This window comes from Cucurbita pepo, chromosome LG19, assembly GCF_002806865.2.
Source record: "Cucurbita pepo subsp. pepo cultivar mu-cu-16 chromosome LG19, ASM280686v2, whole genome shotgun sequence".
Classification (NCBI taxonomy): Eukaryota; Viridiplantae; Streptophyta; class Magnoliopsida; order Cucurbitales; family Cucurbitaceae; genus Cucurbita; species Cucurbita pepo.
In genome coordinates this window covers 5,510,006-5,536,420 of record NC_036656.1, presented here as the reverse complement: position 1 = coordinate 5,536,420, position 26,415 = coordinate 5,510,006, and the positions used below count along the sequence as shown (strand labels likewise).

At 38.4% G+C, this 26,415-nt stretch overlaps 6 protein-coding genes across 7 annotated transcripts; 3 read left to right on the top strand and 3 right to left on the bottom strand.

The window, feature by feature from the left end:
* The first annotated feature begins 5 nt into the window (after window positions 1–5).
* LOC111781671 lies at window positions 6–2,184 on the top strand. The gene is made up of 4 exons (XM_023662357.1): window positions 6–255; window positions 470–815; window positions 946–1,166; window positions 1,578–2,184. The coding sequence occupies exons 1-4, from the start codon at window positions 187–189 to the stop codon at window positions 1,821–1,823; spliced, it is 882 nt and encodes a 293-aa protein (XP_023518125.1). The 5' UTR covers window positions 6–186; the 3' UTR covers window positions 1,824–2,184.
* A 1,339-nt stretch (window positions 2,185–3,523) lies between these two features.
* Window positions 3,524–4,636, top strand: LOC111781675. The gene has a single exon (XM_023662362.1). The coding sequence runs from the start codon at window positions 3,524–3,526 to the stop codon at window positions 4,634–4,636; it is 1,113 nt and encodes a 370-aa protein (XP_023518130.1).
* Window positions 4,637–6,799: 2,163 nt separating this feature from the next.
* On the bottom strand, window positions 6,800–10,650 carry LOC111781576 (uncharacterized protein DDB_G0290685). The gene is made up of 2 exons (XM_023662246.1): window positions 10,418–10,650; window positions 6,800–9,948 (listed from the first exon to the last, which is right to left on the bottom strand). Exon 2 carries the CDS (start codon window positions 9,911–9,913, stop codon window positions 7,163–7,165), a length of 2,751 nt encoding a protein of 916 aa, XP_023518014.1. The 5' UTR covers window positions 9,914–9,948; window positions 10,418–10,650; the 3' UTR covers window positions 6,800–7,162.
* Window positions 10,651–11,105: 455 nt separating this feature from the next.
* On the top strand, window positions 11,106–12,914 carry LOC111781789 (cysteine desulfurase, mitochondrial). Its single transcript, XM_023662487.1, has one exon. It carries the CDS (start codon window positions 11,305–11,307, stop codon window positions 12,676–12,678), a length of 1,374 nt encoding a protein of 457 aa, XP_023518255.1. The 5' UTR covers window positions 11,106–11,304; the 3' UTR covers window positions 12,679–12,914.
* A 4,959-nt stretch (window positions 12,915–17,873) lies between these two features.
* LOC111781984 (EPIDERMAL PATTERNING FACTOR-like protein 2) lies at window positions 17,874–19,051 on the bottom strand. Of its 2 annotated transcripts, XM_023662738.1 has the most exons (4): window positions 18,812–19,051; window positions 18,496–18,626; window positions 18,384–18,409; window positions 17,874–18,276 (listed from the first exon to the last, which is right to left on the bottom strand). In XM_023662738.1, exons 2-4 carry the CDS (start codon window positions 18,611–18,613, stop codon window positions 18,052–18,054), a joined length of 369 nt encoding a protein of 122 aa, XP_023518506.1. In that variant the 5' UTR covers window positions 18,614–18,626; window positions 18,812–19,051; the 3' UTR covers window positions 17,874–18,051. The 2 variants fall into 2 exon arrangements, with proteins under 2 accessions (XP_023518506.1, XP_023518504.1); XM_023662736.1 differs by lacking the exon at window positions 18,812–19,051 and having other exon boundaries at window positions 18,496–18,805.
* A 2,181-nt stretch (window positions 19,052–21,232) lies between these two features.
* On the bottom strand, window positions 21,233–22,636 carry LOC111780923 (homeobox-leucine zipper protein HAT22-like). Its single transcript, XM_023661280.1, has 3 exons — window positions 22,054–22,636; window positions 21,890–21,969; window positions 21,233–21,803 (listed from the first exon to the last, which is right to left on the bottom strand). The coding sequence occupies exons 1-3, from the start codon at window positions 22,447–22,449 to the stop codon at window positions 21,509–21,511; spliced, it is 771 nt and encodes a 256-aa protein (XP_023517048.1). The 5' UTR covers window positions 22,450–22,636; the 3' UTR covers window positions 21,233–21,508.
* Window positions 22,637–26,415: the final 3,779 nt, after the last annotated feature.

Here is a 26,415-nt window from a genome sequence, read left to right as displayed (position 1 = left end):
TATTGGGTGCAAGGATTAAAAGCATAAGAAAAGAAATCTGTAATATATTCCCATGACGTTCTTCCCTCTCCTCTTCCAGTCCTTTGCATATTCATTTTTAATTCAGTTTTAAGTGTGGGAAGGCTTAATTAGTTGCTTTACTTTTTGGCCTCTGAACTTCCAATAGCTGTTCTCTTTTTCAATGCGATGGAAAAGGAAGAAGAACCCAAGTTCGCTTCTTTCCCCAATCTTGAACTCGACTCCCATGGAGTTTTGGTACGTTTCTTCATTGTTTTCAAATGGGTTTTGTCTTTTCGCTTCGTTTCTGCATTTCCCCTATCTCCTTTTGATTGATTGATTGTTTTCCATTAGCCGATCCTCTCTTGAAACGCGACGGGAATGGTTTTTGTTTGTGGGGTTTCGCCATTTTTTTCTGGATCTTTTGAGTTTGATTTGTTATGGTAATTGAAAATGCCACTGTTGTTAACAGGGCCAGAATGAGAAAAGCGTATCTGACGGGACAGATGAAGCAAAAAGCGCCAAATCTGGGTGCCTCTCTTTGGAGAATGCGGCTCCGCAAAATCAGCGCTACACTACGCTTGTTCCAAGGGCACTCAACCAGCAACATGCAAGGGAAAGATCTTCACCGTTAGCCGTTTCTTCCGCCGTGAATGACCGGCTTCAGCCACCGCAAAACCTTGCCAATCTTCAGAGCCCGTTGTCACAGCCGCAGCAATTTGTATTCTCCTCGCAACCCTTTTGGGTACAGCCGCACCCGAGCATTGCCCAACCTCAATGTTACCCTGTTGGATATCCAACATACCCTGGCTTTCCAGGTGAGTTTCACTTTCAAATCTCTTGCTTTGGTGGTGTAATTCTGTGGAGATTATTTGATCAATTAATGGGTGTTCTTCAAATCCTGGATTGAATGTGGTAGTAGTGACAGTTTGAGTCTGAACTTAACAGGTTCCTGGGATGCCTCAACATGGGGGGCTCAAACACAACCATTACTGTTTCCTGGGATGTCCAATTATTCAAGAGAATCATATGGTTTTGTCTCTTCTCAATTTTGGTCTATGCCAGCTCCTAATTGTATTACATCTTCCTCTGTACAACCCCTTTCAAGAGGAGTCATCAAGCCCCCTGAAAAGCTTTCTAAGACTCATCAAAGACTCTGGGGAGCACAGGTTTGGCTCGAGTTTTCTCTTCAGTTTATTTTACACAACGTTTTTTGTGAGATCCCACGTCAGTTGAAGAGGAAAACGAAACATTCCTTATAAGAATGTGGAAACCTCTCCTTGAAAACCGTGAGGCTGACCACTAGAGGTGGGCTTAGACTGTTATAAATGGTATCAAAGCCAGACATCGAGTGGTGTGCCAGCAAGGAAGCTGGTCCTCCAAGGAGGGTGGATTGTGAGATCCCAGCTCGGTTGGAGAGGGGAAGGAAGCATTTTTTATAAGGATGTGGAAACCTCTCCCTAGCAGATGCGTTTTAAAATTGTGAGACTGACGGTGATATGTAACAGGCTAAAACGAACAATATCGGTTAGCGTTAGGCTTAGGCTATTACATGTTATAATGGTTTTTTCCCTGTGCAGTCTGCAGAAAATGTTCAAATGTGGAATATGATTGGGCAGCTGCAAGGGGAATTAGGCGAGTGTAAGGGCAGATTGATCAAGCTTGAAGCTGAAATTTCATCTTTCAGGTCAGCAACAGCTACGGATGAGGCTGCCGTGGGAGTTGGAAATGGTGGCATTATGGTGAAGTGGAGGAGGTCGAAACGAGCAGCAGCCCCAGTTTGTTCACAACATTCATTACAACCTCGCGAGGCAATCCCCATGTAATGAAAGTGAGGGACCAACAACAATCACAGAACGTCCTGAATAATCGACCCTCGGATACGAAAGCCAAGAATGGGAAGAACAAAACCAAATGTTCTTGAAAAAGAAAGGTTGAATAAGGTGGATGATAAACAACAATCTACACCAATGGAAATGTTAGCAGACGAGGAACAACAAGGGGGAGCTTGAAACACAAAATGGGTCTTCCTGATGTGGAAAGTAAGTTCTAAATGATGAAATGTTGTTCGTTGTTCCTTCAAGAACAGGCAATTCCCAAATGAAACTGCCTGTGAATATGATAACAAGGTATGAGGAGTTGTTATCTGGCACTGCATGTGAATATGATATCATTAATAATTGGTCATTTTCATGAGTTCATAAATTCTGGAAAAAGTTGGCAAGTTCTTGTGTCTGTGATCCGGGTACGGCGGAAGAATCTTTGATCAATTATTTCTCATCGAAGATGACGATGGATAATTTAATTAAATTCCTGAATGAAGGAAATTCCTATGGATTAAAAATAATTATAACCTTAATTAATGGTACATGAAATGTTTAGGAATCAACCCCTCATTTTGTCCTACTCTAAAGTCTTTCTCCTCTTGAAAATGAAATTCACTTGGAAGATAACATCATCGATGGATTGAAAACCTAAAGGTCCGTCAAGACGCTTGACTCCAAGTTAAAGTTTGATCGACTCCATCCAATTCATTTATTGTCCTTTAAGACTGTTTTGTTCTTCCTAAGATGTTATGTAACATAGAATTATTTCAAGCAAAACATGCTTAAAAAGGGTTAAATTCAAATGTTGTGTCATAAACTTAAATTTGAGATGATTCCATCTAGACTCAAACAATGTTGTAGGCTTAGACTTGAACCAAGTTTGAATCTTTCATCTTTTAAAGTCCACCGACTCAATGATGACGAATACAAACTTTGTTTGATTTAAATGGCACCAAATCCAAACAAGGGTCTTAATTAGAAAAAATAGATACCCATTACTAAAAAAGAAAGCCTATCTTTCTTTACCCATTTTGAAAAATGAGCAAAAATAAAAGTTTTGAAAAATGAAACTTTTATCTTTACCCATTTTGAAAAATCAAATTTTTATGCATACCCATTTCTAAAACACAAAAATATCAAATCTTTCTCTTAGTTTATCTTTTGAAAGATCAAATTTTTATCCATGACACAATATGAAACCTTTAAAGTTCATGTTTCACGAAAGAATAAGCTTAAAATATCATCACGAGTCCAATATAGTTAAATCCAATGATTATATCAATCCATTATAATTTATTTTAGTAGAGATGTTAGGGAAAGATAAATGTATTTTAGAAAAAAGATTTAGATTTATTAGGTCTAGGAACACGGTACACTCCACCTAATTTTTTATCTCAAGAAATCTGAAGCAATACAATAAATTGTAAATCTAATATGTATTTTAATAAAGTGTTCTAGTGTTTCTCCGTGGCCAAAGACGAAGAGAGCTGCAAAATATAGAAAGAGCCAAATAAAAATGGTAAAAAGAACACCTGAGATGATGACAGGTCAGGGAAAACCCCTCATATGTTCTTGGCTTAGATCAAGTTAGCCTCTGACTCTCTCTTTTTCTCTCACAAAGTCATACCTTTTCTCGCTCTAATCTGTTAGGCAAACTCCATGTCTCTCCTCCAATCTCTACATTAACCCAACCCTCTCTAATGGCCGCCATCACTGCCACCGCCACCGCCACCGCCACTGCCGCCCTCAAGCCTCCCCGCCCTAAACTCGCCTGTTTCTCCTTCGCCGCCTATGCCAAAACCGTCATCGACCATCTCAAATCCCTCCAAATTCCCGTCCTCCCGGGCCTCTCGGACTTCGAATTCACCTCCGTCGAGTCCACTTTCCAATTCTCTTTCCCGCCGGACCTCCGGTCAATTCTCCAAGAGGGGCTCCCTGTTGGCTCCGGATTTCCCAATTGGCGATCCTCCTCCATTCAACAGCTTCACATTCTCATCAATCTCCCCAAATTCTGTCTTCTCAAGGAAATTTCCCAAAGAAAATTCTGGTGCCAATCTTGGGGGACCCGACCTAATGATCCCAACACTGCCGTTGCTATGGCCAACCAATTCCTGGACAGAGTCCCTGTTCTTGTCCCCATATATAGAAACTGTTACATCCCGTCCGCCCCCAACATGGCCGGAAACCCTGTTTTTCACGTCGACGGTGGGGAGATTCGTGTTTTGAGCTCTGATTTACCTGGATTCTTTCAAACCCATCAATATTCTCATCTAAGTGTGCCTCAACTTCACCGATCGGTGATCGAATCGCCGGCTTGGGCCGCGAAGGAGACTCGGGCAGTGGAGTTCTGGACTGAAGTCGCTTCAGGAAAGAAAGCGGCGGCGCGTGAAATAACGGAAGGGTGGTGGAATCAAGTAGAATTCGAAATGGGGTTGGATGGATGCCTGGAGGACGTGTTTTGGAGATTGCGGGAAGGCGGATGGAGGGAAGAAGAAGTTAAAGATATGATGATGATGAACAGCCATGATCGGAGCTCAGAACAAAACAGGACAACATTCGAGAAACTCAGAGTATCATCAGTGTGCGAGATTTTATTGAGTGGGGGTTGGAGCAGAGACGATGTGTTGTACTCTCTGGATCTTGAAGACAAGTCCGCCATTGTTATTCCTGAAGAAGAATCAACGTTTGAAATCAATGTTCATGATCAGCCAATAAGAATCATAATCCCACAGGTTGAACGCAAGAACAAGCCCAAGAGCACTGCCAAGCACGCCCCAATTTTCTTTGCAGCCCATAAAAACTTAATCCTGTAACTAGTTTTTGCCATTTTCTGGTACTAGCCTAGCCACACCTCCCCATGAATAACCCCTTTTTTGATTATTCATCTCGTAAATTATACAGTGTTCATACGGATTTTTCTTTTGGTTAATGAAAGGATATGATAAAAGTGCACTTTTGAGCACACCTCTTGCCTCAAAGGGTGGGAGTGAACTTTCATTAATACTAATCAAAAACGAAAAAAAAGTTAAAAGTGAGCATAAGAATGATTCCTACTCGACCCAGAGTATAAGCTAGTCATTGTGTTAGCAGATATTATCTGTTTTGGTCCGTTACGTATTACCGTCAACTCACGATTTTAAAATGCATCTACTGGAAAGAGGTCTTCATTACCCATGTAAGAAATATTTTGTTCTCTCTTCCAACCGATGTAGGATCTCATAATTCAGTTCCTAGAGGTCAACGTCTTCACTAGCACATCGCCCGGTGTCTGGCTCTGATATCATTTGTGACAGCTCAAACCCACCGCTAGCCGATATTGTTCGCTTTAGTTCATTATTGTTTTTGTTGTACGCGAAAGGAAAGAAGAATGAGATGTCATGTGGGCAGGCTGGGAAAATGAGGTAATGAAGTAATATGTCTTTTACGTTACACAAATAATTATTTCTTCTCCGTGTATTAGTGGGGCGGTGGCGTTCTGAAGTGGGCAGCCGGCGTTGACAAAACGGAGAGGGGACCCGTTAACGGCGGTGTCAAGTAGAGCTTTGGCGGCGGTGACAGAGGAGTCGTCGGGGACCAGCCACGTTGACGAAAAGTTGGATAAGTTAGAAGAAAAAAGGCAAGGCGTCGGTCCAAAACGGGGTATTAATAACAGTACGTCAGTACGTGACTTCTGTTCTGTATAATTTGGAGAGTGGTTTTAATTATTTGTATTGCCTAATTTGACTTTATTACTACTTTGTCTCTATGGTTTATAATTCCATTTGGCTCTCATGTAAATTTTGAATGCTAATATTATAAATTTTATTAAATGGTAATTAAATGAGTTCTTAGCTTTACAGCCTCATCAGCAATAAATTCCTAACTGAATTATCAAAAGTGATGTGGGCAAGTCAACATGCATTGGTAAGTTCTTCATGACAAGGCAACTAGTTCTATTATGCCAAACTATGTAGAACTCAACATATGGAAATATTAGCTCATTAAAAAGTGTTTTTCTTCTTTTTTTTTTTATTATTTTTTTTTGTAGGTCGATAGCGCATGTGGCATCCCACACAAGTTGTAGAGGAGAACGAGACATTTCTTATAAAGATGTGGAAACCTCTCCCTAGTAGATGTGAGGACGATGAGTCATCAAGGGGGTGGATGGTGAGATCTCACACCGGTTGGAGAGGAGAACGAAACATTTCCTATAAGGGTGTGAAAACCTCTCCCTAGTGGATACTGGGTGGTGTGCAAGCGAGGACGCTGAGTCTTCAAAGGGGTGGATGGTGAGATTTCACATCAATTGAAGAGAAGAACGAAGCATTCACTGTAAGAGTGTGAAAACCTCTCCCGCTGAGTCCCCAAGGAGGTGGATGGTGAGATCTCATATCAGTTGGAGAGGAGAACGAACATTCTCTATAAGAGTGAAAACATCTCTCTAGTGGACATGTTTTAAAAAACCTTGAGGCAAATCTCAAAAAAAATAATATCGGCTAGCGGTGAGCTTGAACTGTTACACAGTGTATAACACTTGTAAGGAACATTCGAATTAGTTTGGGAGGAAAAGAGGAAGGGGATAAATTTTTTCTTTAAAGTGGTACATGATTGTTGGGAAGATTAGGTGCAAGATTCTTATGGTTTTGGTTTGAAAGTTAGCTAGAATAGAGCTTGTTCAAATTTTAATGTCCTTCTACTCTCCATTTCTCTTATTTGCTATTGATCTACGATTGTTTGTCCAAAGTGAGTAAGATTGTGCATGTTTTGTTGAACTTCCAATCTCAATATAATGATTTGATATTAATAATCTAAATGCCTGACAGAGACTTCGAAGCTTATGATAGAGAAAACGAATCACAAGTTTACCTTCTCTTGGTTAAACAGTTGTTTTCTTCAATTCCATTTTAGATATTGAGTTTTAGTTGGGTTTACAGATAGCTAACTAATACTTCAAACTTCAGTTATGGAATCTTTTCAGTTGATGGAGACAAAAGGAATTGAGAAAGATCCTTCTATTAAATATAGACATGGATATGATAGGAGAAAAATGATACCGAGAGGTGTTCCACCAAGCAGCATCGTGAGATTACACGAACATTAAGGAAGAGAAAGAAGATTACAAAAAGTGCTACTAAAATTGACTAACAAAAGATCACCATGTCCTAATCTGAAGCATCAAATGCTCAAAACTCATCCTAGCTTTTCAAACTCTTTCAGCAGCAAAGCCAAAAAATATATGGGTGTGTATATATATATATATTTCTGAAACAGAAACATAAAGATCCTTACAAAACCAAAAACAAACAAAATGGCGTAATTCCATGTGAAGAGGATATAGTTACCACAGCTAGCTGGAGATGTCACTTTGCGGCTGTTTCATCATTGTTATTCCCTTCAGTTCTGCTTTCGGGTAAGGTACTCAAATCTGTGCGAGCGTCCTTCTCTTCCTGAGGCAAAGATGAGCCTGAAGAATCACCGGTGTTAGCCAGGTCCTCACTGTTGTTTGTATTAGAAAATGTGACACCCTCATCGTGGGAGTCAAATTGTTCTTTCGGGTGATTGTTATAGTTTCCATTGCTTTGATCAACATTCTCATTGTCATTCTGTCCTGCGCCAGCACCTTCTACAGTGCTCGAGGATGCATCATTGTCTTGGAGGTTTGACAAATCTGAAGAATTACCGTGATCATTCTGTTGACCTGAAGAATTGTCATTTGAGTTACTATGACCAGCATTTTCATTTTCATTTTCATTGTGGCTCACTTGTCGTTCTGATTCATCTGGCCCAGAAGTATTCGACTCTTTGGATCCTTCATTTGAAGTATCTGTGTTATCAGTGACGCTGAGCGATGAATTGAATTGATTTTTTTCTTCAAGTGCAGCATCATGCTTTGAAGTGGAGATATCTTGATCAACATTGATGCTGTCTGCAGTTTCATTTGTTGTACTTGAACCAGAAGATCTCCCATTAGAAGTGACTGAATCATCCTGTTGCTGGCCGTTATCCTTGGATACTGGCTGCTCTTCATTGTTATTATTGGTCACTTCTTCTGGTACCTCAGATTGATTGTTTCCATTTTTCTCAGCGTTACTTCCATTTTGGATTGACTCATTTGTATTGGAATCAACAGCTTCGCTACTCCGCCTCACATCCTCATGGTTTTCTTTATTTTCAACTGACTCTACCTCATTTAATTTTGCAAAACCATCCTGCTCATTTCCAGTGGTTATGTTTTGAGCTTCATGTATGGCACTGGAAGCATTATCTTCTTTGTATTGTGCTTCTCTTGCATCATCATTACTCCTATCACTCCCATCTTGAACCTGTTCTTCAGCTGAAACTACACCCTCAATACTTCCTTCCTTATGTCCTTGTGCGTCTGTCTCGTTTTCATTGTTTTCCTTGTTGTCGCTACTGTTGTCTCCCAGGGTATCCCTGGAACCTTCCTTTGTGTCTCTGCTGTCCTCTTTGGTTTCTAGATTAACATTCTCTCCCTGCTTCTCCTTGGTCTCCTCATTATTGCTTTCTTCTTTCTCAGTCTCTTCACTTCCCCTCTCTTCTTGATTTACCTTTACTTCGTGCTCTTCATTCTTCTCTTCAGTTCCACTCTCTTTTCTCTCCTCATTTTCATTATCTTTGCTTTCTTCAGTCGGCATCTCATTTACCTTAACTTTACCTTCATTTTCTTCTTGATTCTCCCCCACTTTACGTTCTTCATTTCCATTCTCTTCTTGATTCTCCTTCACTTTGCCTTCTTCAGTTCCATTTACTTCTTGAGTTTCCTTCAATTTGCTTTCTTCGTTTTCATTCGCTTCTTGATTTTCCTGTTCTTTGCTTTCTTCCTTTCCATTCACTTCTTGATTTTCCTGTTCTTTGCTTTCTTCCTTTCCATTCACTTCTTGATTTTCCTGTTCTTTGCTTTCTTCCTTTCCATTCACTTCTTGATTTTCCTGTTCTTTGCTTTCTTCCTTTCCATTCACTTCTTGATTTTCCTGTTCTTTGCTTTCTTCCTTTCCATTCACTTCTTGATTTTCCTGTTCTTTGCTTTCTTCCTTTCCATTCACTTCTTGATTTTCCTGTTCTTTGCTTTCTTCCTTTCCATTCACTTCTTGATTTTCCTGTTCTTTGCTTTCTTCCTTTCCATTCACTTCTTGATTTTCCTGTTCTTTGCTTTCTTCCTTTCCATTCACTTCTTGATTTTCCTGTTCTTTGCTTTCTTCCTTTCCATTCACTTCTTGATTTTCCTGTTCTTTGCTTTCTTCCTTTCCATTCACTTCTTGATTTTCCTGTTCTTTGCTTTCTTCCTTTCCATTCACTTCTTGATTTTCCTGTTCTTTGCTCTCTTCCTTTCCATTTACTTCTTGATATTCCTGTTCTTTGCTCTCTTCCTTTCCATTCATTTCTTGATTTTCCTGTTCATTGCTTTCATCCTTTCCATTCACTTCTCGATTTTCCTGTTCTTTGCTTTCTTCGTGTCCAGTTACATCTTCATTTCCACGTTCTTTGCTTTCTTCGCTTCCATTCTCTTCCTGATTTTCCTTTTTTTGGTATTCTTCATTTCCATTCTCTTCGTTTCCTCCCCCTCTACCCTCCTCTCCCTGCTCTTCACCTTGACTCTTTCCGATCTCCCCATTATCATCATTTCCTCCCTCTTTAATCTCTTCATTTCCTTTGTTTTCGTTTTCCATTTCTTTGTTCACTTCGATTTTTGTCTCCTCGCTAATCTCACTGGTCTCCTCTCTCTCCTTCTCCACATCCACCATAAAATTTTTATTGTCAGATTCCTCCTGAACTTCTTGCTGATCGTGAAACTCATCATTCCCACTGCCCTTTTCTTCATTATCACTTTCAAACGTACCCTTTTCCAATTCATTCCTGGTTTCTTCCTCATCCTCTCTGTGGTTCTCAATGACTCGAGGATGAAGGTCCTTCCTCCCTAGTTTCACAACATCATCAAGTTTTGTTCTCTCATCGAAACTAGCTTTTTTACCGCGAGAATGCTGAATTTGGTAAACAAGCCAGACGCAAACCCCAAGCAAAAGACATATCTGTAAGGCATGCTTCACCTTGAAGCCTCTGGATCTCTGATTCCTTCGAGGGGACCTGAACATTATGAATTCCAAGCCTTAATGCTTTCTCCAAACCCCTGCCAATCAAGAAAATTGAACGAACATCACTTAACCATAAAATATCCACCATGAAAATAAATAACCATAACGCGAACCAGTGCAGCAAATAAATTGGTACCAGATTCAAAGCCTAGTGTAGCGATCACATACATCCACATTCCAAATTTCCAGAAAATATCACAGATGTATTCTTTACACATTATCCTAATTATTACTCAAAAATAGTTTGGAGTTTGGATCTTTCACATTCTAAATTTGTATAATGAGTCCAAACTCTCCTTTCCTAAATCTGCAGCAACCTACTCTTTTGAGACCGAAGATCTAAAAAAGAGAAGAAATAACGGTACATTGGATTAGGAAATAAGACAGATCTATTAATGCTCCTTCCAAGAAGGAAAGCAAGATCGTATAATTCCACAAATTATAACTTGAATGGGAATTGAAACACTGAAGAACGAAGGAGGCAGACAGAAAAAGAATAAGAACCTGGAAAATGTAGCCGGATCAGAAAGCTGAGCGCGGGGGAACGGTGGTGGTTAATGCGTAAGGAAAAAGGAGAGAAATGATTTGCAGTTCTTCGCAAGTCCAACGGGACTTCCCGTACAGAGAAAAAGGTGAGAATTTCGGATCTGATGAAGTTCTCCGTCGGTGGTGTTTGCCTATTTATATGACCCCGCTTAATCATCTCCATCACATAGTTCATGCCCATCAATTCACAACTTTCCTCCACACTAATTTCTTTTCTTTTCTATTTCAAATAAAAACTATTTTTTTTTTCTTTTGCACGTGTGAAAATATTTAAATTTTATTTTAATACTTCAACTTTGTTAATTATTTAAAATTTTTGTTCTTATTTTCCTTTTCAAAAAAAGCCCTCGACATTATTTTTATTTTAATAAATTAACAACATTAATATTCCACTGTATTTAAAATCGTCCCTATCAATTAAAAAAATAATATAAAAATGATCAAATTCATGTCTTAATTATATTAAAATCAAATTGATATTTTATTTTTGACAACTAGGTAAGTTATTGCTGAGATACGATCCAAATGATTGTTGATTAACAAGTCAAATATGGGCTTAGTTCAGGAAAAAAAAAAAAAAAAAAGTCAAACCTGGCTTGGCTTGGCTAGGCTTGGCTAAGCCAACCTATCAGAAAATCACTGGATTATAATACTGCCACGTGTCTAACTTCTGGAACATATTCTTTGTAAGTCGGTGGGGATCTCCATTTTGTTGTGCCCTAAATTTCGAAGTGAAGAGCTCCGAATGACGAATTTTTTTCTTTTTCCTTTGCGAATTCGCCACTGTATTTAACCATCTCGCACTCGCAAAGAGCCTGTATTCAACGCTACCTTCCCACCCTTCGATGGCTTCTAAGATTCTTGCATCCGGTTTACGCCGCACCCTCACGGAATTTTCTCCAGCCGTCTTGCGCTTACGCCATATCTCCACTGCCGCTGCTGTAGCCACTTCTCCGTCGGAACTCCATGAGGATGAATCTGGGATTTCTATGAAAGGTGTTAAAATCTCTGGACGACCGCTTTATCTTGATATGCAAGCCACATCCCCTGTTGATCCTAGGGTGCTCGACGCTATGCTTCCTTACTATCTCTCTCGTTACGGCAATCCACACTCTCGGACGCATCTCTACGGCTGGGAATCGGACCATGCCGTTGAGACGGCTCGCTCCCAAGTTGCTGCTCTTATTGGTGCCTCGCCTAAGGAGATTGTTTTTACCTCTGGAGCTACTGAGTCCAATAACATATCCGTCAAAGGGGTGATGCATTTCTATAAAGAAAAGAAGAAGCACGTGATTACCACTCAGACCGAGCACAAGTGCGTTCTTGATTCGTGCAGACATTTGCAGCAGGAGGGTTTTGATATTACCTATTTACCGGTTGGGACCGATGGGATTGTTGATTTGGAGAAGCTTCGTTCCGCGATTAGACCTGATACTGGCCTTGTTTCGATCATGGCGGTTAATAATGAAATTGGTGTCATTCAGCCAGTAGAGGAAATTGGGAAAATTTGCAAGGAATTCAATGTTCCCTTCCATACCGATGCGGCTCAGGCGCTTGGGAAAATTCCAATTGATGTGGAGAAATGGAATGTAAGCCTGATGTCTTTGAGTGGACATAAGATTTATGGGCCAAAGGGTATTGGGGCTTTGTATTTGCGGAGGAGGCCGAGGATTCGAGTTGAGCCCCAAATGAACGGAGGAGGACAAGAGAGGGGCATTAGGAGTGGGACCGTCCCAACCCCATTGGTCGTGGGAATGGGGGCAGCCTGTGAGCTTGCTATGAAGGAAATGGAATATGATGATAAGCGAATCACTGCGCTGCAGGAACGGCTCTTGAATGGCGTAAATGCGAAACTTGAAGGAGTTGTGGTAAATGGTAGCATGGAGAAACGTTATCCTGGTAATCTGAACTTGTCATTTGCGTATGTGGAAGGAGAAAGCTTGCTTATGGGTTTGAAGGATGTGGCTGTTTCGAGCGGGAGTGCATGCACGAGCGCCAGCTTGGAGCCTTCATATGTGTTGAGGGCGTTGGGAGTGGATGAGGACATGGCTCACACTTCGATCAGATTTGGCATTGGGAGGTTCACCACGGAGGCTGAGATTGATCGAGCAGTTGAGTTGACTGTGCAGCAGGTGGAAAAGTTGAGGGAAATGAGTCCCCTTTATGAAATGGTAAAGGAGGGGATAAATATCAAGGAAATCCAGTGGGCTCAACACTGATTGCTTTTATTCTCTAGTATAAGATATCCATATGCCGCATGTCTGTTTGGATTTGTATGGGATACAATGGATTGTTTGGCAGTAATGGCGAGGCATCTGCGCTATATTACGTTGTACCATATGGATACCCTTCCATGTTTTCTCCAGGTTTTCCTCATCCTCGCCCTTTTAGTGATCCGATGCTCTCAAGAAGCCCCTATATGCTCACGGAAGTTTTTTTTTTTTTTTTTTTTTTTTTTTTTTTTTTTTTTTTTTTTNCGCAACCATGTCAGCATTTCCACTATTGCTTAATATGCAGATACTTCCCCTAGCCCCTACCCCCACCCCCCACAGCAGGATTGTGATTAGAACAAACTCGTAATCTAATGCATACTTCAATGGTTTTGGTTTTTCTGCCCCAATTGCTCAAGTAACTGTGGAAATGCTTTCATTAGCTTCTCCTGTTGTATGTTGTAGAATTGTGTCTGCTTTGCTGAAATTCAAGAAATAGAGATGTTTTAAATATTGGGGAAAAAAGGCCGAATGATTCTATATTTTCCAGCAAAAAATGCTGCATTGGGCTATTTGTGGTTGGGACAATATATTTGACGTAGACCCCATGCTACTTCCATGTTTGCATAATCTTGATCAAAATTAGTATTATTTCATTTGTGCAATGCTTTTTTATCTAGCCATCAGGCACTTCAGTCCACTGAAGTTTATATGAGCAAGATATAAAAGCTGGATTACTTTGTAGGTTGATCTGCCTGAAATTAGTAGCTGGCATAAAATTGAGCTCATGTCATCACTTCTGTCTGATCCTTCTAATTTACTGTGTCAGTTGCCATCTCCTCGAATCATTATGCGTTTGATCTCTCTGCTGATAGGTTTGATACCATGTCTACGTTCTCAAGAATTGTTGTTAGGCCAAGTTTTGTGCTTCTTCATTGCGGTTTCCACCATAACTATAGCCGACCCTCTTGTTACTTTTTTACGAAGGTTAATCTTGACTTTAGTCCACCATACCTTTTTGTTTGTTTTCATTTTATTTTCTTCCCCATTATTTCTAGTTGAAGAGGGGGAATTTATGGGTTTTTCCTCCTCCTTCAGTAGTGTGTATTGCAAAGGACAGTCTACATTTTATTTTCAAGTTTTTTTGTTAAGGCATACAATTTTTTATTAAAGATGATAATACCAAGGGTCAGATTAGACATCCTCTCGTCCCAGCTCACTAAGATTACAGAAATTCCTTACCCCAGAAGACAAGAATAGTTGTGAAATCATTTAGACAAAGGAATTACCATCAGTTGGTCTAGATATCAAGATTTTAGTGTCTGCTGTTCAGATTATCATGAATGGTTGTGATGGTACCCACCTTAAGTAATATAGACAGCTATGCTCCAATCTTTCTTTGATATTGAGGTTCCTCCTGGAGAATGCATGGCATAAATTTAGAGGCTCTTGGCTGGGTATGTTTATGTGAGCTCCTTTTGAACATCCAGATGTTCAGAGAGCTTGTAGCTCCATGAATGTGAAACTGTAGCATCTTTTGAAGTTGCTCAAGAGGATTCGTAGAAAAAAAATTGAAACCATTTCAAAGTGAAAAACTTATGCAATGATCGTTCTTGACCGGATATGTCTGGATTTGAAGTTTTTGAACGATGAACAGCAACTTGATGCAAATAAAATGCCCATTGCAGTTGAGTAGCCATCTACGATGACACTCTGGAACAAGAAGACTATCGACATATTAATTTATTCTTCCCCTGCTAGATCAGGACCGCTCCTTTTTCTTTATGCAAGGTTTTGCTTCCACAAGGTTTTTCGTTCATTCAAGTTCAACTTCTTGGAGTTGCAATGCTGACCTTCACTCTCATGGCCCTCTCTTAGGTATATGAGAGGGATGCTAATCTAGTAGACTGAATTAATGTTCCTGATTATAGTATTCTTGGCTGGCTTGAAATTTGTGTGCCTCTATTGACTACAGGTTCTAAGATGAACTACAAAAAGTGAACATCCTTAATCCATATCTTCTGCTGTTCAAAAGGAAGTCGTACTTTTTGTGTACAATCAACAAAGAGCTCCTAAGGAAAGCTCTTAATCAGTAGATTATGTTTTATTATTGTTGTTGCCTATTATTTAATGCAGGATTCTTGGTTGGCTTGAATCCTCTAGAACTAACATCCTACGTCGACTTCTGCTGTCGAAAATGAAGTGGAACTTTACAGGACTTCTTCCTTCTGGGTTTGCTGCTATTTGTTCATGCAACTGTGCAACCTTTTCCTGTTAGCCTGTCTGACTTTCTTACCTAGGAAAGGTTCTTTGCCTTTTGTGGAATTTGAAACAATGAACGCTTTCTATGTGCAAGGGGCTAGCCACTCTTTTTCTTTCCCAATTTCACTCAGCAATTGGCTAAACTAGCACCCACCCCCAAAAAAAAAGGTGGAAAAAGAAGCAGCAAAAAATGGAGATCCTGGGGATGAATATGAATATGGGTACGGTAGGTCGAAAGTTCAGATCTGCAGCAGATAAATAGCAGAAGTGATTGAATGGCCTTGTCTAAGAATTCCAAGCTATACTTGGTTAGTTGAGGCCGCGCAGGAGCCCAGGAGACAGTTTCGTCTTCTCTATTCTGATGGACTTTCACTGTATGGTAGCTAGCGTTTGTTAATAATAGATGAATGTTTTAGTGTTCCGCTAAGAGTTTGTTAATATTGGCAGTTGTCTTGGTTTCTGCGTTCTTTTTAATGTTCAGAAGTGAAGACATCAACAAACCCTCTTTCTCCATGAGCAGTGTACTCTTTGACCATCTTGGGCGACCACCTCCTGCAGAAGACCAAGTATCAAGGAGTTCACATGTTAAGGTCGGAAACATATCACGTAAATAAGATTACTTGTCCTTGTCTGTATGTACATATCGACCGTAGCAAAAGAGAACTTTGGACGAGGTGAGTTGAAGAAGGCTTTGTAGTGGATCATGGTTGCACGTGGAGACTGTCAGAGGAAGAATGCTTTTAGGTTTAATGAGAAGAAGTAATGGCCATAATTTGGCCGATGCTTAATGGGAAGCTGGAAGGAATGTTGCAAATCCATCCTGTTGGGTAGTAGTAATCAAAATGGATGGGGAAGGAGGATTGAGCATCCACCCTTCCAAGTTTATAAGCGAGGAATACATCTCTATTGGTTTGAGGTATTTTCGAGAAAATCAAAAGCAAAACCATGAAAGCCTATGCTCAAAGTGGACAACATCATACATCGGATTCGTGATTCCTAACAAAAATCACATGTCATTCTTACTCGCCAACTGATTAGTCTTCAACACAAGCCAGTGGATATCAAAGTGGCGGGTGTGTGTTTGGTTTGGTTTGGTTTGGTTGAATGATGACTTCCTTTCCCTGAGCCATAATTGAGACTGCATTCTTTTTAAAACATGCAGGTATTGTGGAGCAACATCCATTAAATGTGTTTTGTCTTCAGCTAAGAAAGCAACCGCTCAAAAGGGAGAGAGGGGTCCAGCAGAAGAAGCAGCCATGTGCAGTGCAGTGCGGTGGCCAAGTATTTTGGCAATCTGTAAGAGAGCTTTCTTTCCTCTGAAATTTGTGGAAACAGCCATGGAAGATGGCAATATACGGCATCTGATTGGGAAAGTGATTCTCTCATTTATGAGATGAGAATCATGGCGATATCAGTTGTGACCGTGGGGGAGAAGAAGAAAGACATTATTATGGGTAAGCGGGCTTAGAAGAATGGTGGTTGGGTTGTTTTCAACGCTTTTAGTACCGATGCAAAAGCACAAAAAAGCTTGAAAAATAAGCCATGGGGAATCAGAATCCTTTCTTCTCCCCTTCACTGTTGCTGAGCCTGTGTCCCAGCTTTTCAGTTTTCCAATTTTTATTCTCGATTTTGGCACCGACATTCTCTTTTTATGAGAGAGTTATTAGTTCATTTATTTGTGTTTAACTTCTTAGAGAATGAACTGCACTCATGTCAACCTTCATTATACGTCTAGTGACCTAAAAGATCAGGAACTTACACAGAATTCTAAGTAAACAAGAAGTAGATATTATATTGGTTATGATTAGATTTCCTTTTTTGTACAACTTTTTTCATGAGATGATGTTTCTCTGAATTTAGATCAACTTTTGGTGTGATATTAAGTTGTTTTTAAGTTCCTCATCTATTTAAATTTCGCTTATATTTGATACTTGCCTTTTGATCCTAAGATTTGAATTTACTTTCACCACTTAAAAACGTCATCTTTAGGTTCTACGCTTCTAATATATATGGAGTATAAAACATACAATGTATGTATATAGTATTTTCTTTTTGTAACAGTAGATATTGTCCGTTTTGGTCGTTATGTAATGCCACCAGTCTTGTGGTTTTAACGGGTCTACAGGAAGAAGTTTACACACTTGTAAGGAATGTTTTGTTCCCGTCTTTAGTCGATGTAAGATCTCACTCTTGTATTCGTTTTAAAGTGCATATCATCTATGCCTAAGTAGTATCTATTAAATACCATGTCATATCATTCCATTAGTTTACTTGATCACATACTATTTAGCACGACCGCTTCATGCGAACTTTTGTCTTCCATCTTGTAACACAACATACAAATCTAATAACTTGTCTCTACATCTTCCACATTAATTAGTACATACACATAAATGTAGCTGTTTTTCATAATCAAGAAAGGCTACATACACAGGCACAGGACAAAGCTTTTACAAAGGGAACATTATTAGAGAACATGTGTTTCCTATAAGCATCTAAGAGATTTGGGTTTAGTCGAGTACCACTTGTGTTGTCTTGTCTGCATAAAAAGAAAGAAAATAGAAAGATTGATGGCTTTAGTATACTTGCAGTCCAATGATAGAAACCTAACCCATGAAAGCGAAGACTGGGAATCCATTACTTAAGTTCAAGACAGAAGGACTCTTCGAGGCAGCCTAAAAGGAACAAGGTGAGGGATAATGGATACCCACCAAGCACATCTCGACGTTTTGAAGGCAGAGGCACAGCTCAGTGGGGTCTGGTCTGCCATGATCACAAGCCATTTCTTTCACTCTCTTTTTCTGATCTCTTCATTCCAATCACCACCCTTCAAATGAATCAAATTCACTCTCTCTCTCCCATTCAATTTACCCACTTTTCTATACTTAATCAAACTGTTCATGAGTTATCCCTTTTAAGTGTTTCAAGATGAAACTGATATGGAAGGAATCCGAAGTAGTTGCATGTTAGAAAAGAAACCCAGTTCATAATTCTCTTCATCAAATGCCTGCTTTCAACCCTCAAGAGTGTCAGAACAAAAGAGAGAGACATCTCGAGAGTGTTTAGTGAAAGAAACAATCATATAATCACTAATTTACAGAGTTGATGATGATCATCTACTTAAGGGTTGAAGATTAAGCTCCCACATTTGCATTTCCAGCTCATGGGTTTGTAATTTGAGGCTTCATCTCTAGCATAAGCTATGTTCTTCATTGTTGAAGACTTTTGTGGGTTTGCAGGAACTTGAATGGCCTCACAGTGTGCACACCAGCTGCATCTTCTCTCACATTTTGGAGGCCTTGACCCAATTTGTCCTCGTAATACCACTTTATCTTCACTCACTGTCTATCCCAATTCACCAAAACAAAAACCAAATTTCTTCTTAACAATCAAGCTTTCAGAAACAGTAAATGAATCAAAAAGAGAGGAAAGGGCTGGCCTTGTGGACTGACCTTGCCACTCTTTGGAATAGATCTGCCTGCAAAGGAAAACGATTCACAAGAATTCAGTTCAAGAATTTTGGTTTCGGACTCTTTTTTGAAGTTTCAAGAGATACCCATTTACCTTCAGCCATGAATCTCATCTGGGTCGATGCCAAAATCAGAAAAAAGAGAAAAGAAAGAGTCGCACACAAGATTCTACTGCGGCCAATGACGCCATTGTTGTTGCACTCACACCCCATTTTTCTTTTCGTTCTAACAGAGAGATGGGGAGAGAAAAGTGAGCTTAGCTTCTGATTTTTCACTCTATACTGCTCGTACGTGCATATCATATAAAATGAATTCCCTCTGAATCTATCTTAGTCTGAGAATGATATTTGAGATGATGGAACATGGAAGACAAAAAGAAAAAGAAAAGGGAAAAAGATTGCAGAGAGTACCGAAAATTGCAGAGCTCCTCAGAACTCGAAAGAAGAGCCTAAAAAACAGAGTTAAACAGAACAAATTAGCAGATGTGAGCAGCGCAATGGCAGCTGTGTACGAGTGGGATTTCGTTTTCGTTTCCCTTTTATTTTCTCTTTCTCTTTCATTTCTGGTTTTTAATTGAACTTTTGGAATTTGGGTTTTCTTGTGAGTTCGTTCTGATTTTGTTCTGAACACTCCCACCTTATCACGCCATATCCATATCCTTTCTTCTTCCCAAGCAAGAGAGTGACTACAGAAGCTTTGGCTACGGTGAATTGGCCTGTCATTTGTCACTTGCTGACGTGCCCTTCAAAAGCATCATTATTTCATCCTGGGCTTGGATTGTTTAGGCCTTTAAGAACTTCAATCTTTAATGATAAAAATATATTTCCTTGGAAGCTTGGAATATATTAAAAGATTGAATCTTTCTGAACCCATCAATGCAAATGTAAGGCTTTCTCCAAGATTTCAGGATTATATGGTCTGATTCCCGCATCACCTAACTCCATGGTGGAACAGCCATCCTACTTGTTCCCGACCAGAACTCTGGTAACTGTCTCGTGTAACGAACAGAGTCAGAAATTTTAATCAAAAGGACGATCATTACTTAGAGAACAATCATCCCACGTCGACAAAAACCATAAGATATAACAACAAAATGCGTTTTAAATATGTTTCATTTAACCGAAATGGAATGAGGGAGACGACACGACAACGACAATCAAATCTCAGAACGAAAATTACTTCAAAACCTTAAAAGTCTCACAAGAATCTTGGAGGACCTACTGGCGGCGGTTGAGAAACGGTCGTGGCGAATGGACAAGGGAGACGGTAGCAGCAGCCACGAAGTGTTGAGGAGATACAACGTCAAGGACTACTCTGCATGTAGATGCTTTTGATTCATATATGAAAATTAGTATTACTATGTCTATGTAAAGGCTTGTCCAACATTGTTTTGAGATATGGAGTCATTGTCCTTTTATATGGTGAAACTTTGTGTGAGAGACTTTGTAATGTGAGAACGTGAGAGATACACTTATATATACTTTGGTTATGGTGATTAGCTACCACAAGTGAATGTGAGAGAATTTCTTCTCTCCAACGTAAATCTTTATGTTTCTTTGTTTAGTTTTTGTTTGTAGGTGTACAAATGCAATCAATCTTGTTTACGCTTCTCCTACAACATATGCCTCAAGTCCTTAACTTCATATCATAGTATTATTACGAAGTCTCGAGATTTATATGCAATCTATCGGAACTTTAGTATTGAAATAGGTTATGGTAGTCAGATTTGTTCTTGTTATGACCCGTCTGGTGGCCTCGTTAACCTTGTTGAGCTACCTGTGGCATATCTCGTTGAATGGTACAACCTGTAGGTCTCACCAGGCTTCCAGTCAGCAGTTTGTTTGGACTTACAGGATACCACTTTGTTGCTTAATTATGAAGTATCTTGATCATTGGTTGTACACACCAATGTGATGGCAAGTGTCCTGTGTCAGCTTGCCCCAAATAAATTGCTTTTTTTTAAACTACATGGACACGATCAATGGGAACGGAGCAAGGAGTTGGTTCGTGAGAAAAGGAAAGCAGAGACCATTCCCCTGTAATGAGAAGGTGGAGAATTGAAAAGATCACCGCCAGCGTCAGCCATAGAATAGCATGCCTTTGAATTCAACCTGTATACTCACAACAACACAATTTCGTGCCACTTTCCATCGTGACGCCTTCAAATTCTACACTAAAAACCATAAACTATAAACCCCCAATTGACCGTCACTTCCTAAACAACAATATCATATCCCCTGTAGTCCAAGGGGACGGGACAACTCAAAGAAGTCCACCCACGTGCACACCTCTTAAAGACATACAACCAAATAGTTACGTAACAGTCATTCCACACCGAATAGGATCTCACAATCCACTCTTTTCGGGCCCAGCGTCCTCGCTAGCTCACTCATTAATTGAAAGGGATGGAAAAGTGGATATCAGGTCAGAGTTCTGAAGGTTCCAGGAAACTAAGAGGGTCTTATCTTTCCAGGAAAGTTGGGCAAAAGCGAAGTGAAAGAACAGAGCATTGAACTGTTGGTCGCCAAAAAGCTCCACCAGCATCTCACGTGACTTCAAATAAAATAAAAATCCTTTCTTTTTTTCTTTATGCTATTCATTACTTACTTTACACGCCTCTCTCTGTATCTCTCTCATAATCATCACATCAAATCTTCATATCTACTAATTAGCCACCCCCCTTTGACTAACTACAGTGCCAACGCTATGGCTTGACTTCTCCAACGCATTAATTATAATATATGATTAAGGTTTTCATCAACTCTTTCATCATAATTCATTACACTTTATATGAATCAATGAAATATAATTATGAAATTGAAGAAAGGGAGTTCAGAGAAGCCGTCATATTACAAATATTTTCTTCAATAACAACATTAATTTAGTTTATGTACAAACATATGAAATCAAATAAGGAGACATAATAATTGGATTTGTAGTTACTATGTTTTTTTTTTTTTTTTTTAAATTAATAGAACCAACTAGAACTAAACGAGTCCCCAACCAAAAAATCCTGGGTTTCTGGGGATCTTCCTCTTTGATTAATTACCTAATTCTTTTTTTTTTTTTTTTTTTTTTTTTTTTTTTTTTTTTTNAGGCAAATTCCATTAGCAAGCAGCAGAGGGATTGGTGAAGGGTTTGTAAAACTGGGGCTTTGGAGCCATTGAAAATACGGCCTTGGAATTCCCGTTGCCGTTAACAGTGGCGGTGGCGCCGCCGATCCGCTCGCAGGAGGGGCACATGGTGAGTGTTGCCGCTGGCATTTGCATGAACAGAGGCTTGGTTAGTTTCAGGGCTTTCAATTCTTGCAGCTCTTTTTGCAGTCTTCTGTTTTCGTCTGTTAGCGTTTCGCAGCATCTCTTTAGAAACTCGCAATCTACCTCTGTTTGCTTTAGCTTTGTCCTGCAAATTCATCACCCCCTGATTTAATTTCTTCCCAATCCCATCTTTAATTTTGGGGGAACAGAGTAATTTCGTAGTTTAATTACCTGGCTCTTCTGTTCTGGAACCAAACTTCAACTTGTCGAGGCCGAAGATTCAACTCTCTGGCTAAGGCTTGTTTTTGCTTCTGTAATTAAATCAAATCAAATCAATCCCAAATTAGCTCAGATCAAAATTAATTAACAAATTAAATCCATAATCAGAAACTTACAGGGTTGAGAGTGCAGTGAAGTTTGAAGCTCTCCTCCAAGAGGGCGGATTGTTCTTTAGTTAGCCTAAGTTTCTTCCTAGCATTAGACCCATCTTCCTCCTCATCACTAACCCGAGAAGAAGCTTTCTCTTCTTCAATATCCTCGCCGGAAACGTCTCTTTCACGCTTGACCCTTCCGCCAGAGAGGGAAGAAACCGTGCTGTGAGGGGAGGGTTGACGACACAAGTCAGCCGTAGTAGAAAGCCCCAAAGTTAAGGACGGCTCGGATTCGACGGCGGGGAAACTGAACAAATCGACCGGGTTGTTGGGTTTTTGAGAAAGGCAGGCGGGCTTGGATTGAAGCGTTAGCCCCAATCCCAATAGAAGACCCGTATTAGGAAGATCGTCAAAACCCATCTGGGTATATGAATAAAGACTTGAGGTTGAAGGTTTTGGAGGCGTTTTTTGAAGCGATGGCGTGGGGATTTTGAGGAGAGGGATGGCGTTTAAGAAGAGAGAAATGGGAATGGAGGGAATGGGTTGGTGGTGGGCGATTAATAATCAAAGGAAAGAATGAGGAGACAGACGAATCTTTGGCATTGGGTGAAATTTTAAATTTTTATCAATGCTATTTACATAGGTTGACCATTTGTACCCCACTATCTCATATCCCCTCATTATTAGACCCAAAAACAAAAGTAGGGTAACGTGTAACAATTCAAATTTATTGCTGGCAGATATTGATATTGTCTGATTTGATATGTTATATATGACTGTCAATCTCACAGTTTTAAAACATATCTACTAGAGCACACCCTTCTAAGAAATGTCATGCACCACGTACTTGTTGCTTAATTAAATTATTCACCAAATTAAACGAAAATTATATCTTTGTGATCTTGATGTATTAACTTGAAATGGGTTGGTATATATAATTGGTATTTGGTATGATTTGGTCCGGAATGTTCCCTTTAAGTGGCAAGCTTTTTAAAACCAGTGAGCAGCAGAATCAAGACGGCTCCCTTTGGAGAGTGTGTGGGAAAGTAAATATATATATATATATATATCATCACATGGGCTGTCTAATCTTCCCCATGTCCCCCTTTGACACTGGTTGGAAGATGAGCATCCATCATCATGTCACCATGTGTTGCCCAATATCTCCACAATTCCATTCATGTCGACATGCCTATGTTTGCTTAACAATCTCTTCCTCTTTTTATAATATAATTTTTTTTCAAAATTAAATCAATTCAATTCACCCATTTATTACCTTTTTCTTCATTAGCCAGAAAGAGATGAGCACTAAGAATAGGGTGACATTATTGGAATAATAATTATCATAAAGGGAAGAATTTAGAGAGAGAAAAGTTGGTACACGACAACAATTAAATTTTATTCAAAGAATTATAATTATGCTATGAATATGATTCATCAACAATAATCTACACCTTTACCTCACTACAATACTATATGGTTGTTCGAGTGGACTTTGTAGCTACTTTCATTTATTTATTTAATTAATTATATATATTTTTTAAATAAAAGAAAAAAGAAAGTAAAAACCATGTGTCGGCAATGTTGAGATGACAAGTTAGGTCATCTAAATAGTATGAGGAACCAACAAAAACCAAACACTGGAAAAGGTAACACGATTTCTTCATTTTGCTTTCTTTAATTGACAATAATGTCTAAACATTCACGCATTATACCTTCCCCTTACATTTCATATTTCCCAAATTACACCTCCCCTATTTCCCTATTTCCTTTTTTTTTAAATTTTATTTATTTGAAATATCCGAATCTAAATTAATTATATTTGTTTTAAATCCCCAAAATAATAATAATAATAAGAGACGTGTGGTTGGAGTGGAAAAAAAATAATAAAAATAAAGGGTGGGGAGGGTATAAGACAGGTATGGCCCACCAATGATTTTGTTGGGATGGGCATTTGATTCGCTGGCGTTTCATTGTGGAGCGTAGAATTTGGAAATAATAATAATAATTGAGGTAAAATAAATTCATTTAAATAAATAAATAAATAAATAAATAAATAAAAGAATGTGGATAAGGTCTCCCATCCTTTGGTTTTTTCTTCTTCCTCATCCGACCGTATTTGCCTCTTGTCTTCGACCACATTTGTGTCTCTAAATTATTAGTTTGGTTAAGAAATCTTAGTACTATTTTTCGGAATAATAAATATTTAATGCTATAAAAAAATTTAAAAAAATTCCAAAAATGAGAGAAATATAATCCAGCGGCGGTGGAAAAATAAAAAAAAAATGTCGCCATCGAGGAGTAGATATGAATGCGTGGAAAGAGGATCACATAGCATTAATTGAGGAAACATATGTCTAGTCACCCTAATATGATATCATTATTGTTTGATTATTTTCAGGGTGGGGGGTGGAAAACGGGTTTATTTATCACATCAAACAAATCAGCCCCCACCCACTTTTTTCTATGTTCATCATTTCTTTTTTACCCCCTCCCTCTCCAACTAACATATTATTTGGACCAATTCTTTTCAATCCTCTTATTTAAATTATTATTTTTACAATTTATGGACAAATACCTTTTTAAATGTTGTTTGATTTAATGTGGTTGAAATATAGAATCAGTAGATAGTGGCTATGACTTGTCAATAATTAACGGATGGTCCTTAAATTATAGGGCGGTGTATATTGACATAATTCTACATAAATTAAAAAACTTAGTTCGGAAAGTAAAGATGAGAAGACTTGTCCTATCCTATGTCTTGCATCCAATCGACATGAATTAAATAATGGAGATTGAAATTTTAAAATATTTACATTTAAAGAAATATGGCCCCGCACTTTTAGTGGGGTTATGTCTCACTTTATTTATGTGTATTTTTTTTTTATTTATATAAATCTCTAAACTTTTAATAGATGTTATTATTATTTTATTATAATTGAATTAAGTAAATTATTTTAACACATTAATCTCAGTTAAAATTTTTGGTCGGACGAGAATGTTGTCTATTTTAATAAAAATAAATGAATTTTAGTGTTGCGCGCAACTTCGTGAGGGTATAATGCACGCACGAAGCTCACGTGCTGACACGTGGTGGGATGAGGGACAGAAATGTAAAAATGATAGGAAGAAATAAAAAAAGTAAAAAAGAAAATAAATTAGGGGTAGTTGAAGACTGTTGCTTGCCGGCAGAAAACAGTTGGAAGGTTTTTGCTTGCTTAAAGTGTCGCACGCGCGTTCGTTTTGGGTTGGCTCTGATTTTGATATTTAAAAATCATGCGAATTTTGGAACTTGGAGATTTTAAAATTAAAATAAATAAATAAAAAAAACAATATATTCCAGTTAACGCGTCATTATTGGGTTGAATATTCCGTTTTAACCGTTATATTCAATTCACAAAGGTCGATGTTTGGTATTTCCTTAAATTTAAATAATCTTGAGAGCTTAAGTAGATCTTTTAATTCGTATTATAAAATATCAAAATAATAATAAACAAAGAAATACTTATTTTCTTTTCCGTAATTATGAATTTAATTTATTATTTAAAATTGACGTCTTATTCAAATCAATAATTAAAATTTGCTGTATACGATAATGTAGAAAAACGCTAGAAAGATAAGAATAATGGATAGTTACTTTACAATCTGAATTACTGTGTTACACTTAAAAGGCAATGTTCCTTTTCTTTTTTGCTTGAAAAGAAAAAAAAAAAGTTGATTATTCTTTATTGATATTATTATAATAATATTTCTGGTTGACTTAATTGTAAATCAATCTTAAATTGATTATTATTCTTTATTTGGATAAATGATAATAGATTCCAATCTGATATCAATTCTAGTTCTATTTTTAAAAAGAGAATCCTAATTATAAACTATGAGTATTAGGGTTGGGAGAAATCAAAATGGGTTGACATGACGTGGAGCCACGTTACCAATTGAAAAAGGGTTCGGAACACGTGGAAAGAAGTCCCATATGGCCACCGCAGCATATTTTCCCCATATCATTGGTTCCCATATATATATATATATTTTTTCTTTTGACAAAGATTGGTTTCGATTTAAATTATTGGCCTTTACAGCACCCATAATAAATTATGACGATATTATAATTTAATTTTTAAACTTATAAAGATCTAGAAGTTGTCTCCATTTTAAAAAAATATTTAATACCTTCTTAAATCTTAAAAACTTTTAATTTTGTTTTTAATATGTACAGATTATTTAATATCACTGGGTGCATGTATATATTTATTTCAATTAATGGTTGACATGACTGCTTAAAACAGAATAATTAAATAAAGACAGCCGAATGCAGTATTATTCTCTTTCATGTCAACTGGGAATGCCTGTAAGAATCTTATCCTGTGTAAAAAAAAAAAATTA